The sequence below is a fragment of the Erinaceus europaeus genome, chromosome 8 (assembly GCF_950295315.1).
Source record: "Erinaceus europaeus chromosome 8, mEriEur2.1, whole genome shotgun sequence".
In the NCBI taxonomy this organism is placed as follows: domain Eukaryota; kingdom Metazoa; phylum Chordata; class Mammalia; order Eulipotyphla; family Erinaceidae; genus Erinaceus; species Erinaceus europaeus.
Genome location: NC_080169.1, coordinates 25,356,590 through 25,374,457, shown reverse-complemented (window position 1 = coordinate 25,374,457; position 17,868 = coordinate 25,356,590). Strand labels below are relative to the sequence as shown.

The 17,868-nt window shown below is 41.4% G+C and overlaps 1 protein-coding gene across 7 annotated transcripts; it reads left to right on the top strand.

Annotated features, from left to right (window-relative positions):
- Positions 1–147: 147 nt before the first annotated feature.
- Positions 148–9,383, top strand: CBX3 (chromobox 3). Of its 7 annotated transcripts, none has more exons than XM_060196068.1 (6): positions 148–497; positions 1,837–1,888; positions 4,461–4,603; positions 6,830–6,992; positions 7,674–7,768; positions 8,208–9,383. In XM_060196068.1, exons 2-6 carry the CDS (start codon positions 1,865–1,867, stop codon positions 8,332–8,334), a joined length of 552 nt encoding a protein of 183 aa, XP_060052051.1. In that variant the 5' UTR covers positions 148–497; positions 1,837–1,864; the 3' UTR covers positions 8,335–9,383. The 7 variants fall into 7 exon arrangements, with proteins under 7 accessions (XP_060052051.1, XP_016045414.1, XP_060052049.1 ...); XM_060196066.1 differs by lacking the exon at positions 148–497 and adding an exon at positions 634–761; XM_060196071.1 differs by lacking the exon at positions 148–497 and adding an exon at positions 655–795 and having other exon boundaries at positions 6,906–6,992; positions 8,208–8,346.
- Positions 9,384–17,868: the final 8,485 nt, after the last annotated feature.

The following is a 17,868-nucleotide window of genomic DNA, read 5'->3' as shown; positions in this document are numbered from 1 at the left end:
GCCACACACACCGCGCCATTATAAAAAAAAAAAAAAAAAAAAAAAAAAAACCCACCTCCGTAGCCCCGCCCCTTCCAGTGCGTAGAGGACGAGCTCGGCCCCTTTCCGGAAATACCCGAAGCGACTTCTAACCAACAAATTAACTTGACGCTCCACCGCCCTGACCCTAAGCTGCGTCTCGTGGGGTCTCCTCCCGAGTTTCCGGGAAGACTCAGAAGAAAGGGGGCCGAAAGGAGCTCCCACCCCGTTCCCGGCTCCCGATTCCCAGCCGATTTTTCCTCCAACGCGGCCCCCCCCCCCCCACACACACAGACGCACACAGCGCAAGGAAGCACCCACCCCCGCCGGCGAGGAAGTGGGCGGAGTCCGGTTTTGGCGCCAGTAGCGGCGGTTGCGAAGCGGACGCGTCTCCGCCGAGGAGCCTCCGGTCGCTGAGCTCGCTCCCTGCTCGGCTGCTCCCTCCCCGCCGGGGCCCGCCGGGCGCCATTCCGACGACGGTAAGTGCCGCGGCCGCCCCGGGGCTCCTCGCGCTCCCCTCCCCCGGGCCCGGCTCCCCCGCGCGCGACCCCCTCCCGCCGGGCGCGCGCCCGCCCCGCCTCTCGCGGCCGCCCGACATGGGCGGCGCCACCTCCCCCCTCCGGCGGCCGCCCCGCGTTGCGCCCGCCCCGCCCCGCCCCCCCCTCGGATGTGGCTCGAGCCTGAGGCGCGCAGGGCCGGAGACGCCGCAGACCCGGGACGCGGAGCAGCTCGGAGGCGGTGAAGTCGGTGCATTTCTTTCTCTCTCGCCCTCACTCGGTAGCGGTGCTCGTGGTGCCACCTGCGCCCTCCCCCGAGCCCAGACTGCCCCCCCCCCCGTTACCTTCTAGCAGCCCGAGCCGGGAGCGGGAAGGAAGGAGCTGAGGGGCCAGCGGGGACCCCGCGCCGGGCCTGGCGCCCGCCGGGTAGCCGTGCGTAGTTAGTCGGAGCAGCCCAGACCGTCTTTCGGCGGGTTCGAAGCCGAGGCCTCAGCCGCCTGGTTTCCAGACAAAGCGCCTCGTCTCTCCCCTCCCCCACCCCACCGCGAGCTCGCCGAGGGGCCTCCCCCCGCCGCCGCGCCGGGCCTCGGGCCTCCGGGGAGGGCGCTGCATTCTCCCGCATTTCTCCGCGCGGCCCGGCTCGCGCCGCCGGCTGTCGGGAGGCTGAGGCGGGCGCTCCGTTACGTGGCGGGGGCGGCGGCGCGGTGCCCTTGAGCCCCCGCGCCGCGGCCTTTGTCTCCCCGGCGGCTGCGCTGACCACGAGGCCCGCGCTCGCGGGTGGGGGGCGGCGGGGCGCGCAGGCCGCACGGAGCGCGCCGGGGCCTGGGCGCGGGGCCTGCAGAAAGGAGCCGATTTTAAACAAGTGGTTAGAAAAAGGCGGCTTCTGGGTTGCTACCAAGTTGTAATTTTTTTTTTTTTTTTTGGAGTGTTGGAGTGGAAAAATTTCCCGGTGGTTTTAACCGTCAGTGGTCGATTGAGTAATTGGGACTCTAGTTTTTTAACGGAACGATCTGGCCATTTAAAAAATGCTTCCAAGTGGTATGCGAGGGATTTGGGTGGGAAGATAGTTGAGTCCACTAGTATGTTTGCCTGTAAAGCTGCCTCAGGTACCAGTGTCCTTAGTGAGGGTTTTTAGACTCACTTGGTGGGAGCCCTGATAAGAATCCCAGATGTACATCCCTAGTTGAAGCAGGAGCTCTGATCCGCTCTCTGTGGATCTGTGTCTTTGCTGGAGCTGGGGGTTGGAGTCCAAATAAAACTCGTATTTAGCTACTTTTTTGTGTCATGCAAAATTCTTTTTAACTGTCATGCATTTTTCTAGTAATAGCTCTTCAAGTCTGCAATTAAAAATGGCCTCCAATAAAACTACATTGGTAAGTTAATGGCAACCTAAAATATGTAAGGCGCTAACTCAAAAAAATTTCCCCCAGAAATCATAACTTTGCATCTCTTATGTCATTCCTAGTCACCTCTGTTCTCTAGGTGTTTCTGATAAGGGTCAAAATGGAATCATTGCGTTGAGATACTTGCTGGTTTGGCTTAATACTGTCATGACTTATTTAAAGAACCATAGAAAAGTAACACAATGCGAATTAGTGCCAAGTGTAAGATTTATCACTCCTGTTTCTTAAATCCAAAGTTAGCATCTCAAGTTTAATTAAGAGATCTACGAGGGTGGCATATTTGCCAATATTTGCTTATAAAGCTTGAAATATATGCATAGAATTAGGAAATTTGAAGTTACAGTTTATTTAATCAACATATTCATAACGGTCGTGACATTTTGGACATCGTGAAAGAGGACTTCGGCTCTGATGTAATTTGGTGCCAGTGATTGTACATGGGGTCTCGGGCATGTAGGTCTCACTCATGCTGTCATCTTTATTCTGTCCATGGATATCTGTGTGTGTGGTGGTGTTTTTGTTGTTGTTTTGCCTTTGAGGCTCTGTAATTAAAGTTTTGATATGCCTCAGTATGTCTTGTACCTTTTTTTTTTTCTTTCTGATTGCATATGAGAAAGACGGTGTCACATGAGACAGATCAACCCGGGATTGAGCTATGTACCTCAGGAATATGTCTGTGCTCTGCCAGTTGAGCTATTTCTACAGCCACTGTTCTTCCCATCCTTTTATTTCACAGAAGCAGAAGGGTACTGGTGTAGAGTGCTGATGTGCACTCTACTGTTTGACCTGGCTTGGAAATGGCACTGAACAAAATCAGATGCTTGCTGCAATTTGTTTTTTTAAGTTTCAGAAGATAATTTTTTTTTTTTTTTGTATGCAGCTTTGTGTGATTTTTGGCCAGTAAAGAGTTCACCCTATAGAGTGCACTCTGCTATGTGGGAGGACCCAGGTTCAAGCCCCTGCCCATCTCTTAGGAGCATCTTGCAAGTGAAAGCTTGACAAACATTAGAGTGGTGCTGTGGTGGTTCTCTGTCCTTTTCTGTCAACATCGGAAAAATGAAAGAAAAAAATCCTACAGAAGTGGTGGGAACAAGTGTATTTGAAGACCTCTGAAGTCCTTAAGCAAGCTACGAATTTGTAAAGAATTGTTGATTTTTTTTCTGTTTGTAATATTGAAGAGGAAATAATTTGACACACACACCCCCATTAGTACTCCTTTTTTCGGTCCTCTTAACAAAATTTGTGGGCTATGAGAGAATGGTGGATTGAGTTTGGTTTCTTGATTTTCTTAAATAGTGTTAAGCCAGAGTAGAAAACCTAAACACTTGTTTGAAGTGAATTTTGTCAGCCTTAGTTGGGAACTCTTGAGAAGCTAAGGTGAACTCACATTAGAGAATTAAAATGAACCAGCTTCCTGGCCTCTTGAAGTGACATTATAGATTTGTTCTAATATTTATAACGTTTGGGAAAATAATCTTTTTCATTTTTAGCATAGCCAGTTTCTGAACTGTTTTTATCCTGAAGCTGCCATTTCTCTTAGAGAAAGCAAACCATTTTGCTTTTTGTTCTTTATTTTCTCCCCTTAACATTAGTGTTTGAAATGTTGGGAGGCCGGGCAGTAACGCACATAGTACAAAGCACAAGGACCTGTATGAGGATCCCAGTTCAAGTCCCCAGCTCCCCACCTGTGTGTGGGGGGGTCACTTCACAAGTGACGAAGCAGGTGTTTACTTTCTCCCTCTCTATCTTCCCCTACCCCTCAATTTCTCAATTCCTATAAAGAAAAGAAAGGGAAATGTTGGCACCAGGAGATGGTGCACAAGGTTTAAGCACACATTACAGTGCACAGGGACGCAGGTTCAATCTCCTGGTCCCCACTTGGCAGGAGGAAAGCTTGAGGAGTTGTGAAGCAGGGCTGCCAGTATCTGTCTTTTTCCCTCTTTATCTCCTTCCCCTCTCAGTTTTTCCTCTGTCTCTATACAATAATAAGTAAATAAAATTTAAAACTAAAATGAGAGGAACCCCACCTCTCCTTTAAAAAAAAAAAGGAAATGTTGATGTTTGGGGTCTATGCAGGATTTTTTGGTTTTGCTTTTAGCTTTTAGTTTCTGTGAAAGATAAAGAGTACCACTCAGCTCTAAAATGCAGATCAGGGATTACTGGAGTATACAAGTACTTTGCTCTACCGCTAAACAGCTCCCTGGGCCTTAGATCTGTGGGTTTTGGACCTGCTACAACTTTATCCTTCCTCTAATCTTGTACTCAATAATTGTTCCTGTGTTGTATTGTGAACTCGAATAAATTCCATTGTGTAGACACATTGAGAAAAAAGGTGACTTCAGACCCCCTCCCTGAAAATAGTGGGTTTTAGTTCAATTTTTTTTCACTTTTTTTCTTCTCTGTTTACTTGCTTTTTCAGAAGGAGTTTGCCCTGGAAATCTAGAAGTGACAATGTATTAAATGCTACAGTAACAGACTGTGATCGAGCCTTTCAGGTGTACTCAAATCAATAGAACTATGTCTTATTTTTCTTTTATTTTAGCAAAAAATGGGAAAGAAACAGAATGGAAAGAGTAAAAAAGTTGAAGAGGCTGAGCCTGAGGAATTTGTGGTGGAAAAAGTACTGGACCGACGTGTAGTGAATGGAAAGGTGGAGTATTTCCTGAAGTGGAAGGGATTTACAGAGTAAGGATCCTAAATTCTTTTGACTCTTTTGGAGCTGGGGTATAGCCCCAAGGTACAGCACATGTTTTGCATATATAGAGCCTTAGTATGATCCACAACATCCCAAGATAATAAAATATACCTTTAATACAAGGTGTTTTGTTTGAGATCTATTTAAAAAGAGCAGGTCTCTAGCCTGTGATTGCAATCATGTAGATTTGAGACAAGTTGATTACTATGTCAAGTGTGTAAAATTACAGAGTAGAATTTACATTTTAATTTAGGTACTACATTAATAAGAATGGGTAATCTATTTTGTTTCCCTACAAGGAAGAACAGTTCAGTGTGGACAAATGGGTCCTAAATAGAGATACTTTACATAATTAGGTCCTACACTAGTTTTGCTATATCCTGATCTAAAAATTAATACTTGTTTTTTGTTGTTGTTTTGTTTTTCTTTCTTTCCTGTCAGGGTTATTGTTGGGGCTCAGTGCTGGCACTGTAAACCCATCACTCCTATGAGCCACCATTTCCTCTCTTTTTTTGTTGTTATTTTCCTGTTTGTTGCTCTTGTTTTATTGTTGTAGTTTTAATTGTTGTTGATGTCATTTTTTGGGTAGGACAGAGAGAAATGGAGAGAGGAGGGGAAGAGAAAGATAAGACACCTGCAGACCTGCTTCACCAATTGTGAAGTGACTCCCCTGCAGGTGGGAATCTGGGGGCTTGAACTGGGATCCTTACACATGCGCTTTGTACCATGTGCACTTAGCCTACTGCACTACCACCAGAACCCCTCTCCTTTTTTTTTTTTAAACCCTTTTTATTTTATTGGATAAGGCAGAGAGCAATTGAGAGAGGAGGGACAGATAGAAAGGGAGATAATCATTACTCTCATATGACTATTGGATGTTAGTTGTCTTAAAAATGATGAATGTGCAGTAGTTGTGCTGCTATTATACTTGTACTTATGTGATAATCTACTTGAATTCTTCAGCCTTAATGCCACAAAAGCAACAAGGTTCCTTGGGTGATCAGAACATTAGGAAAGTAACTTTATCTTTTTGCTCCCAAAATGTAATCCCCATGCTGTGATTGAGAACCTGCTGTGTATTACATATATTTGGCAATATAAAAGTCTGGTGAAAATGACAGTGTCAGGTGAGACTCTACTTCAGCCCTTTTGTCATCCTCCACCTTATAAATAAGCTTACCAAATTTGGACAGTTGGAATATCAACAGAACAAGTTGAAATAGTGGGTTAATGCATTTCCCCCCAGCAAAGAATCATGTTGTAATCATGTCTCTCAAAAACAACTCAACCTTGAATGTACTGCAAAAGCAGCAATAAATATGTAAAACTGGAAACATGCATGGAGGAAGTTTTAAGAACAACGGTGTAATGCTGTAGTGTCTTGTCTCTCTCACTCTCACAAAAATTATTTGCTGGAAGCTATAGGGTTATAGGTGCAGAACACCAGGATAACCCTAGAAGCAAAAATAGGGTTGTTTCACTTTCTACCATTATGGTTATTGCTGGAATTTGGTGCCTGCATGCCTCTACCATTCCTTGTTGCTTTTTCCTTTTTGATAGACTTGAGAGAGAGTGAGAAGCATACCCATGCTAATATGTTCCAAATTTTTCCCAGCCAGTGAAAGATACTAAAACATCCTCATCCTTAGTTTGCCACTTGAAACAGATACTGGATTTGATTTTCAGGTTACCAAATTTGAGCATCCAGCAGACACTGAAATATGTACTATACCACATTTGACACTATTTTGGGTCTTTTTTGTCTGTTTTATTTTTAGCACAGTATTGGAAACCCTAGCCCTAGTTTGATGTGATTAACCTAAACTGATAACTGAGGTGGGTTGACTGCTGTGCATGCTTGCCCTTTAGGCTAAGGACTGTGAAAACAAATAGAAAAAAATGCAAGTAGCGGGGAGATAGCATAGTGGTTTTATAAAAAGACTCGTGCTTGACACTTTGAGGTCTCAGTTTCAATGCCTAACACCAACATAAGTCTGAACAGTGCTCTGTTTAAAATAATACTAAGGGTAAGGGAAACAGTAGAGTGGTTATGCAAATGACTTCTCGGCAATCCCATCTCTTCCCCTCCCTTTCCCCCTGTCTTTCTAAAGTATAGGTTTAGGGCAGGGAAGTAGTTTCCAGATATAAAATGAAAGTGGTTGATAGTGATGAGCCATCCTCAATTGAATTCATTTTTGTTTTTTAACTGTACACAGTGCAGACAATACTTGGGAACCTGAAGAAAATTTAGATTGTCCAGAGTTGATTGAAGCATTTCTTAATTCTCAAAAGGCCGGTAAAGAAAAAGATGGTACAAAAAGAAAATCTTTATCTGACAGTGAATCTGATGATAGCAAATCAAAGAAGAAAAGAGATGCTGTAAGTATAACTCATTTTGAGAAAATTTTGATTATTTTTACTGGATAGAGACAGATTGACATGAGAGGAGGGAGATAGGGAGAGAGACAGACACCTGTAGCCCTACTTCACTGTGAAGCTTCTCTCCTGCAGGTGAGAACCAGGGACTTGAACATGGGTCCTTGTGCACTGTAGTGTGTGCAAACCACTGCCTTGCCCCAAAGATTTTTATATAATTTGGGTTTATTACAATACTGATTAGTTATAGATTGAAAGTTTTTGTTCTGTGTATACTTCAAAAATTGATTTATTTAAATGCATTTATAGAAATGATTGAAATAACTGCAACAATTTTGATTATTAAATGGTTTTTATTATCAAATGTAAAAGGAGTATTTTTCTCTGTTCCTAGCTCCAACCTTGCATTATTTGGGTTCCAACCTTGCATTATTTGGGTTAAAAAATATTTTTATTACAATTCATAATAACTTTTAAAAATCATAAACTATTTACATTGCATCTACTGGAAATTTAGTTTTTCTTTTTGTAAATTTAATGGAAACTACAGTGTGTTTTGATACTAAATGTGGGCTCTTGGTTGTAGTCATTTCTGATTTGCTATTAAAGAGTTTATTTAAAGCTACATATCATGAAAACAGAGTGGAAATTACTATAAGGAATCATTTTACCTCTTCAAATCAGGCTGATAAACCAAGAGGCTTTGCCAGAGGTCTTGATCCTGAACGAATAATTGGTGCCACCGATAGCAGTGGAGAATTAATGTTTCTCATGAAATGGTAAGTATGCCTTTTAACATTTGAAGAATAATAGAACATTGCTTAAATATGTGAAGCCATATCAAGGAATGATTTTTCTAAGTATTTTTCAATCATAGTTAATAGTCTGCTGTAAGGATTCTGGTAAATTTCCTTCATAAGGACCTAGTGGGGGTTGTATTATTATATGGAAAACTGGGAAATGTTATGCATGTATAAACTATTGTATTTACTGTTGAATGTAAAACATTAATTCCCCAATAAAGAAATAAATTATAAAAAAAATTTCTTTCATAATGTTTTAAATTAGAGATAGATAAACTAGCGTGTTTTAGAAAAGGAAGTTTTAAATACACCCAAGCACTTAAATACACCTTTTTAATTGAACTAGGATGTTCTCAGTTACTAGCAATTTAAACTTTTAACTCTTTTTTTTTTTTTTTTCCCCCCTTCATTACAGGAAGGATTCAGATGAGGCAGATTTGGTGTTGGCAAAAGAGGCAAATATGAAGTGCCCTCAAATTGTAATTGCTTTTTATGAAGAAAGACTAACTTGGCATTCTTGTCCAGAAGATGAAGCTCAATAATTGTATGCATTGCTTTTTATATATATTTATACATATATATATAAAATCTGGGTCTTACTTTGGGGGGGGGGTTGTTTTTTGATTTATTGTGACAACATTCTAATGAAAATCAAGTTAAATGTTTTAAAATAGTATGGGGAGGATTTTGTTTGTTTTGCATCTATAGCACTGGTTACTTTGAACAAATAAAAACTTTCTGTAGTTGCTTCTTTTATCAGAAAAGAACATTTGATACCATAGCATATTACTTTCTCTGAATGTTGGGGACAACATTACTCAATTGGGATTTGTGTTTAACTCACATGCCTAAAGACCCTACTCTTTGTTCGTGTGTGTGTTTACAAAAAAAAAAAATGTGTAAATGGTTTTGTTTAAGCATTTCACCAGACAAAACAGCATTTTGCAGCCATGAATAAGCCATCGTTTTTGAGCTAAGTAAATCACTTAATTAAATTGAAATGTTTCCTGAAGCCTTAACTTCCAAATGAAAAAATAATTTTGTAATTGGATACTTTTAAGTATAATGTGAACAATTAAGATGAACCATTTAAAGCAATCATATCAAAAATCTCTATATCTACAATTGTGTGTTTGTTAAAAAAAAAAAAATCCAAAAGGAAAAATTTCTATCAACAGTGTTTTTGATTCGGCAAGCAAAACTTGGTAGTGTGCATATTTTAAAATTCCTTCTAGTGAATCATTCATAAGAAGTTAGAATCCTTCATCTATTGATTTTGAAAACTCGTGATTCATGGGACTTGAGACTTTATTCATGGAAACCTAGTGGCTAGTGATGTTGGCAATTTAGGGCCTACCGGAATAAGTGGGTAAACAAACCTTTGTAATCTAAACTTTTGACCTGCATGTTTTTTTCTTTAGCCCAGCTCATTCCTCACATGTAGGCTCTATCGTCTCAGTATTTGGGTTACTGGTTCAGCAGAAACCAAACAAAAACAATACTTTGTAGTAATCAGAATGTTATCCAACTGTATATTGTTTATTTTATTGTAAATACTGGTGAACAGTGGTCAATAAATAGTTTTATATTCCTTCATGTGATAAGACTTTTTTTTTGTAAGTCAGAACGTCATAGAGACGTAATGACCATTACCATATAAGCATTTCCAAACCAAGAAAAAAAGAAAAAAAAATCCTATCTGTCAAATTGTATCAGTAACACACAGAACTTTAAATAACATTGACATAATAAAACTGAATGATAGAATATATGTAGTCATACTCATCCATCCTATATTTAGTAGTAGTAGTAGTGTGTATGTATAGTACAATTTCACTTGATGAAAATCAGGAAGACAGCAAGCACATTGGAAAGCTGACAGTAATGATGGTGTGTTTGAGGTTGGGCGTGGTGGGAGGTTTCAGAGACAGACAGGTCATCTGTTAACTGAATTCATAAGGGTAGGCAGGTTAACTATCCATGACTGCCTATCTCTGTCAGAGTGCTCAACTGATGAGAAAAACTTGAAGTAGATTTTGCTTCACTTTGTTGTTGTTTTTGCTTGTATTTTGAATAGAGCTAGAAATTTGGAGGGGAAGAGAGAGAGAGCAACACCTGCAGGTTTACTTCACTGCTTAGGAGGATTCCACCCTGCAGGTGGGGGCAGGAGCTTGAACCCAGATCCTTGCGTGTGGTAGCATTGCTCTAATGGATGTACTGCCACCCAGCTCACTTTTTTCCTTTTTTTTTTTCCTTGGGGGATTAATGATTTGCCCAGTTCCCTCTTAATCAGAGCACTAGCTTGTGCTGGGGATTGAACATGGGGTCCTTGTTCAATAACCCTAGAGGAGGGGAAAAAAAACAACGTTTTTTTACATTCCTAAAAATCAAACTATATAGGGGGTCGGGCGGTGGTGCAGAGGGTTAAGCGCATGTGGCGCAAAGCGCAGGGACCAGCATAAGGATCCCGGTTCGAGCCCCCGGCTCCCCACCTGCAGGGGAGTCGCTTCACAGGCGGTGAAGCAGGTCTGCAGGTGTCTATCTCTCCCCTTCTCTGTCTTCCCCTCCTCTCTCCATTTCTCTCTGTCCTATCCAACAACGAATTGTGTCAACAAGGGCAATAATAATAGCCACAACAAAGCTACAACAAGGGCAACAAAAGGGGGAAAAAATGGCCTCCAGGAGCGGTGGATTCATGGTGCAGGCACAGAGCCCAGCAATAACCCTGGAGGAGGAAAAAAAAAAAAATCAAACTATATAAAGGGTGACTCCTAAATGGATGATAGTCTACTACAGTAGATTTGGGTACTCAGGTGGGAAGCCTACTGGTGGAAGATGGTTTGGTTGCGGGTGAAATGTGGACAGCAATCTGGGAAATTTACCACTGTGACAATTATGTAATTGTTTTTCCACAATAAAGTGATACTGGAGTAGGAGAAAGCAAAAGAATCGAGATATAAAGTCAAATTAGCACATACCATAACTTTTAAGTTATTTATTTTCTTTGTGATTAATAGTAGGCTACAAGATTCTAAGGTTACATTGCATATGACCATGTTGTTTTGTATTGTCTCTTCCTTCTGAGCATGCTTGCCTGTACCCTCTTGTGGTTAAGTGAGTGACCTCTCAAGTTCCCCACCAGACCCAATCTTTCTTGGTTATACCAAAGCAACTACCAGAGCGTTACAGTTAACATTGCTCACCTGGTGCTAGGAGATAACGCAACTGGTGAAAGACACACATAAACAGGAGGACTGGATTTCTTGAACCACATGGCAGCACTGCACACAGGGGAAGCTTCACAGGCCATAGAACAGGTGTTGTCGTGTTTCCTTCCCTTTTTCTGAGATTGAAAAGGGGTGGGAGTTCACAGGGAGTAGTTAAAGTGCAAAGAAGGGAAGCTCCAGCTATAAAATTTAAAAAGCTCATTTTGTTTACTAAAATATTCAAAAGGACTTATTTCACTCAATTTATCAAAGGACAAAGGGACCTACTTGCCATACTGTTACATACAAACTATTCATATTTCACTTATTAAGATTCAGTTTTTATATTGAACAAAATACTCCATAAACATCAACTATAAATCAGCCATTCAACACTATTGGTTATTATTATTGCCATTGTTGATGTTCATTGTTGGATAGGACAGAGAGAAATGTAGAGAGGAGGGGAAGACAGGGAGAGAAAGACACCTCCAGACCTGCTTCACCGCCTGTGAAGTGACTCCCCTGCAGGTGGGGAGCCGGGGGCTCAAACCGGGATACTTATGCCGGTCCCTGCGCTTTGCGCCACATGTGGTTAACCCACCGTGCCACCACCCGATCCCTGTAAATAAACTTTTTTAAATGGTTGAGGAATTGAAAGTAGCTGGGGTCTTCTAGTCGGATTCTGTTTATGTATGAAGCTTAAATTGAAGGATTTTTGTTCACAATCAGACTCATTTGGAATCTACCCATTACAGCTCATCTTTTTGCTATGAAAGCAATCAAGCATGAGAACCAGTAGATGTAAAAAATGTTAGTTCCTAAGAAGAATACTAACATGCTTATATATATTCATTCAGATTCCTTTTCCTACTTTTAGCTCATTTAATCCTTGAAATGCCTCTTGATGGTATGTATTCCTAGGGCTGACTTTATGGCACTTAATAAGAATCATATAGTAGGGCCAGGAGGTAGTGTACTTTTTTGAGCACACAAGTTCAAGTCCCTGGTCATATGAGTTCTGCAGGTGTCTTTCTCCCTATTTGCTCCCTCCATCTTAGTTTCTGTCTATCCAGTAAATGAAGAAAAAAAAAAGTATCAATCTCCACTCATGTCAATTTGCCTGTGTTCAAATCCGTGTCAGTCGTATCTTAGATGTGCAAGTTTGGGTTATTCAATTATTCTTTTTTACGTAATACATATACATCACCTAGAATCCACAAGACTATTATATATTTTATAACTGATGTTTTCTTAATCTTTTTGTATTTATTTTCCCTTTTTATTATTTATTTGTTATTGGCTAGAGACTGAAATTAAGAGAGAAGGGGGAGATAGAGAGGAAGAGAGACACATGCAAACCTGCTTCACTGACTGTGAAGCGACTCCTCTGCAGGTGGGGAGCCGGGAACTTGAACCTGGATCCTAACTGGTCCCTGAGATTTGCGCCATGTGAGCTTAACCCGCTGCATTACCGCCTGACACTATTTTCCCTTTTGTTGCCCTTGTTTAACACTGTTGTGGTTGTTGTTATTGTTTCGTGGCTGGATAGGACAGAGAGAAATGGAGAGAGGAGGGGAAGACGGGAGAAAAAGACACCTGCAGACCTGCTTCACCGCTTGTGAAGCGACTCCCCTGTAGGTGGGGAGCCGGGGACTCTGGGATATTTAAGTCGGTCCTTGTACTTTGTGCCACCGCCCAACTCCATATAAGTCATGTTTAACTTCATTTGTATGTAGTGGTTACACAGTACAAATGAGTTAACTTTTATTGTCATAAGGGTTATATGGAGCTTAGTTCCTGTACTATATCACTCCCAGTGGGCATTTTTTCCTTTTTTTTTTTTTTTTTGGCTTGTTTTTCATCTTTAATTCTGTTTTTACTAGATAGGACAGAGATAAATTGAGAGAGAGGAGAGCCAGGGAGCAACAATGATAGATATCTGCAGACCTGCCTCACCATCACGGTAGTGTGACTGCTTAATGGGGGTGCACCACCACCTTACTCCAGTTAATTTTTTTTTTTTACAAATTACTAATTATCTCCCCTCATTTAAATCAAATAATTACTATTCTGTTCATTCAAAAGTTGACTTATTAACTACATTCCTTATTTGACAGATGTTTATCTATATTTGCCAATTTCTTCATTGGTCCTGCCTTCATTTCTAAGTCACACCTACTACCTGAGTGTCTTTTTTTTTTAAGGTTTTGTTTATTTACTTAAGAGGAAGGAAGAGAGAACCAGATATCACTCTGATACATGTGCTGCCAGAGATTGTACTAGGGACCTCATGCTTTAGAGTCCACAATTTTGTTCACTGTGCCACCTTCTGGACCACCTTTTTTCTTTTTTTTTATTTTTTATTCCTGTTCTCTCTCCCAGTCCTGATAGAATTGGTGTCCAGAGCCCTCTACTCATCTTCCCCTAAAATTTATCCTTCTGGGAGTATGAACCAAAATTCTTCATGGGGTGCAAAAGGTGGAAGATCTGACTTTTGTAATTGCTTCTCCATTGAATGTGGGTGTTGGCAGGTAGATCCCTACCTATAGCCTGTCTATCTTGCCCTGGTGGGTTAAGGCTCTAGAGAGGTGACGTTCCAGGACACATCAGTGAGGCTGTCTGCCCAGGTTGTTGAAGATGACGCTGTAGTAGCATCCACAACATAGTGGCTGTGGCTTATGAGTTTGTGGAGAGATCCTGGTTGTATTTTCTTGAGGTTTTCAGGTGATTTTCCTTGTTTTCTTCTAGTTTATCAGGAGTGTGATCTGAATGGGCTCCTACTCCATAGACTTGCCTCCGGAAGTCCCTGAGCACAGTTTCTTAAGTCCTTCTGTCATCTTTATGTTAATAAATTTATTTGTACAAATGAAGTAATAAAATCTCAGTTGTAAAAAATGCAAGAAAAAAACTGAAAATAAGCTGAGAGATGTACTAGGTATATGAGCTTGAAGAGTCAGTATTTAATAATGAAAGTCTCCCCACTTAAACGACAGATTCAGATAAATGTAGGCAAGTTTCCAGTAGATTTTTCTAGAGATCTATAAGCTGATAATAAAGTGTATGTTGAAATCTAGAATGGCAAAAGTATACTGGAAGAAGAACAAAATTAGAGGATCTACACTACTTGGTTTCAACTCATATAAAATATTACAAAATGTAAGACAATTACCTAATGATACAAGGAAAAACATAGGTTAATTGGAACAGGAAGTCTAGAAATGTCTGTACACTTACAGGTTTAGTATGTTAAGAGAATGCCAGTGCTAGGAGGATAGCATAATGGTTATTAAAAAAGAAAGGAGTGGGGAGGCATGCAATGGTGCACCTGGTTAAGTACACACTTTACAGTACAGTGCGTAAGGACCCATGTTCAAGCCCCTGGTCCCCACCTGCAAGGGGAAAGCTTCACAAATGTTGAAGCAAGGCTGCAGGTGTCTTTCCCTCTATACCTCCTCCTCCTCTCAACTTCTCTCTGTCCCTATCCAATATGTAACTATATAATATATATATAACTTTTTAAATGCCCTAAATTCTGTAAGATTCTGTAAGAACTATAAAGGTTAGTGGAGATACAAAACTTGGGTGATAGGTGTAGTATGGAGTTATGCCCTATAATCTTTATGAAATTATTAAATCACTACCAAAAATGTGGATGATGATGATATTAGGGTGGGGGTAGATAGCATAGTGCAAAGAGACTCATCTCTGAGACTCCTAAGTCCCAGGCTCAATCCCCCACACCACCATAAACCAGTGCTGAGTAATGCTCTGGTAAAAAAAAAAAAAAAAAAGATAATGATAAATAAATAGTATGCTTGTAAGCCTGAGGCTGTGAGGTCCCTGGTTCTGTCCCCAGCACCACCACAAGTCAGAGCTGACCAGTGCACTAGTGTCAGGGGGAGGGGGGAAATAATAGAATTTAAAGGGGTAGTCCCGGGCTCCCCACCAGCAAGGGGATCGCTTCACAAACAGTGAAGCAGGTCTGCAGGTGTCTTTTTATCTCCAACCCTCTCAGTTTCTGTCCTGTCCAATAAAAATGGGGGGAAAATGGCCACCAAGAGTAGTGGATTCCTAGTGCAGACATCCAGCCTCAGCGATAACCCTGGAGGCAAAAAAAAAAAAAGTGTTAGATATCTCAGGGGAAAATTAAAACCACCCCTTAAAAAAATGGGGAGGTTGACGGTGCACTGGGTTAAGCACACATAGTACTATGCGCAAAGACCAGCACGAGGAACTGGGTTGGAGCCCCCACTCTCCAGTGTATTTTTGAAATCAAAGCATTTTAATACATGTAAGAAAAAATGTGCTGGGGGGTGGGTGGTGGCACACCTAGTTAAGTGCACATATTACCAGGATCAAGGAGCAGGGTTCAAGCCCCCACTCCCCATTTGTAGTGGGGGATACTTCACAGGCTAGTAAAGCAGGTCTGAAGGTGTCTCTTTCCTCTTACCTCCCCCTCTTCTCTTAATTTCTCTCTGTCCTATCCAGTAAACCAGAAAGAGAAATGGAAGAAAAGAGAAACAATGGTTGCTGTTTCTGGGAGCAGTAGCTTCTTAGTGCTTGGCATCAAGCCCCAGCATGACCTTGGTGACAATGAAAAATGACACAAATAAGGTCAGCAAGATAGCTCACCTGAATAGTGCATGTGCTTTGTCATGCACATGATTCAAGTTTGAGTCTGACCCCCATAACACTAAAGGAAGCTTTACTGCTATGGTGTCTTTCATATGAAAAAGCCTGGAACAGTGAAACTTCAGTAATGATCAAAATAAATAAATCCAAGTAAGCAAGAAGATGATAACCATTTTTGAAATGAATGGAAACTATCTGAGACATAGCAAATTAGTGGCAGACCAAAGGTTAAAATTTAGGCTACAGGGCAGGGATAGATAAGCATAATGGTTATGCAAACAGACTGTCATGCCTGAGGCTCCAAAGTCCCAGGTTCAATCCCTGCACCACCATAAGCCAGAGCTGAGCAGTGCTCTGGTTAAAAAAAAAAAATTGAGTGGTCTGGGAGGTGGCTCAGTGGATAAGGCTTTGGGCTCTCAAGCATGAGATCCCAAGTTTAATCCCAGGCAGCACATGTACCATAGTAATGTCTGGTTCTTTCTCTCCTATCATTTTTCATGAACAAATAAAATCTTTTTTTAAAAAAATTGAAAATTTAGGCTAGGATACCAAGGAACCAAACACATTCAAAAAGATCTGTGTATATCTATGTTCATAGTAGCACAATTTTAATAACCAAAACCTGGAAGCAACCTAGGTGTCCAATAACAGATGGGTGGCTAAGTAAGCTGTGGCATATAATCACAATGGAATACTAACTACTCTGCTATCCAAAATGGTGGATTCACCTTCAGCCCATCTTGGATGGAGCTTGAAGGAATCATGTTAAATGAGATAAGGCAGAAAGATAAGGATGAATTTGAGATGATCCCACTCAGAAGTCGAAAAATAAGAACAGAAGGTAAATCACAAATGAGAACTTGGACTGGATTTAGTGTATTGCACCAAAGTAAAAGACTGGGGTGGGGTGAGTGTTCAGGTCCTGGAAGATGATGGCAGAGGAGAACCTGGAGGGGGGCATTATATTGTTAGGTGGAAAACTGAGAAATTGTAAACATGTACCAACTGTTTCCTACTGTTGTGAACTCTTAATCCACCCAATAAAGAAAAAAAGGGGGGAGAATTTAGGCTAGGACTTTGTGCCACCTACAGATTTGACCTTTCCACAATCCATCACCTCTCCTTGTACTAAATGATTACTTTTTAATTTGTTTTATTTTATCTTACTTTGCAAATCCAGAACATCACACATTCACAATTCTCCTACTCTGGGCTTATTTTTCATTCTAATACAGAAAAAGAGAAACCACTGGAAATGTCAAATTTTCTTTCACTGAATTTTTTTAAGAACTATTTTGTCGGGGAGTTGGGCTATAGCACAGTGGGTTAAGCGCAGGTGGCACAAAGCACAAGGACCGGCATAAGGATCCCGGTTCGAACACCGGCTCCCCACCTGCAGGGGAGTCGCTTCACAGGCGGTGAAGCAGGTCTGCAGGTGTCTATCTTTCTCTCCTCCTCTCTGTCTTCCCCTCCTCTCTCCATTTCTCTCTGTCCTATCCAACAACGACAACAATAATAACTACAACAATAAAACAACAAAGGGCAACAAAAGGGAATAAATAAAATAAATATTAAAAAAAAAAAGAACTATTTTGTCAGGGGACTGGCAGTAGCGCAATGGGTTAAGTGCACTTGGCACGAAGCCTAAGGACTGGTATAAGGATCCTTGTTGGAGCCCCTGGATCCCAACCTGCAGGGGAGTCGCATCACACGCAGTGAAACAGGTCTGCAGGTGTTTTTCTCTCCCCCTCTCTGTCTTCCCCTCCTCTTCCCATTTCTCTGCTCTATCCAACAACCATGGCATCAATAACAATAAAACAAGGGCAACAAAAGGGATATTAAAAAAAAAAACTTAAAAACTATTTTGTCTCTGAGTCTACATAATTACCTTATAGGATCTTTTTATCTCATACTATCAAGCCAAGTTAGTGTCATCTAAGGCCATGGGAACATTGAAAAACACAAGAATAACTGGGAAAAGAATGCCCCCCCAAAAAAAAAAAACTGCATTTACTACAAAGGGGAAAATTTTGCTTGGTGTGAGAACTGTAGGGAGACCACCTGGGACTGCAACAAAGTGGGACTTCAGGAACCCACCAACCAACCACTGAGTGCAAACACGTGTGGCTCATGGACAAGGAGGACCCTAAGGAGAGATTGAGCAGCTAGTAACAGTCCAGCAGTTTACCAGTTGAAGTACCACCTCCAGTCTGTTTTACCAACAAAAAGACTGCT

Coding starts and splice junctions, on each gene's coding strand:
- CBX3 (XM_060196068.1), top strand. CDS start 1,865: ATGGCCTCCAATAAAACTACATTG. Junction 4,604..6,829: donor AAGTGGAAGGGATTTACAGA/GTAAGGATCCTA, acceptor AACTGTACACAG/TGCAGACAATACTTGGGAAC. Junction 6,993..7,673: donor CAAAGAAGAAAAGAGATGCT/GTAAGTATAACT, acceptor TCTTCAAATCAG/GCTGATAAACCAAGAGGCTT.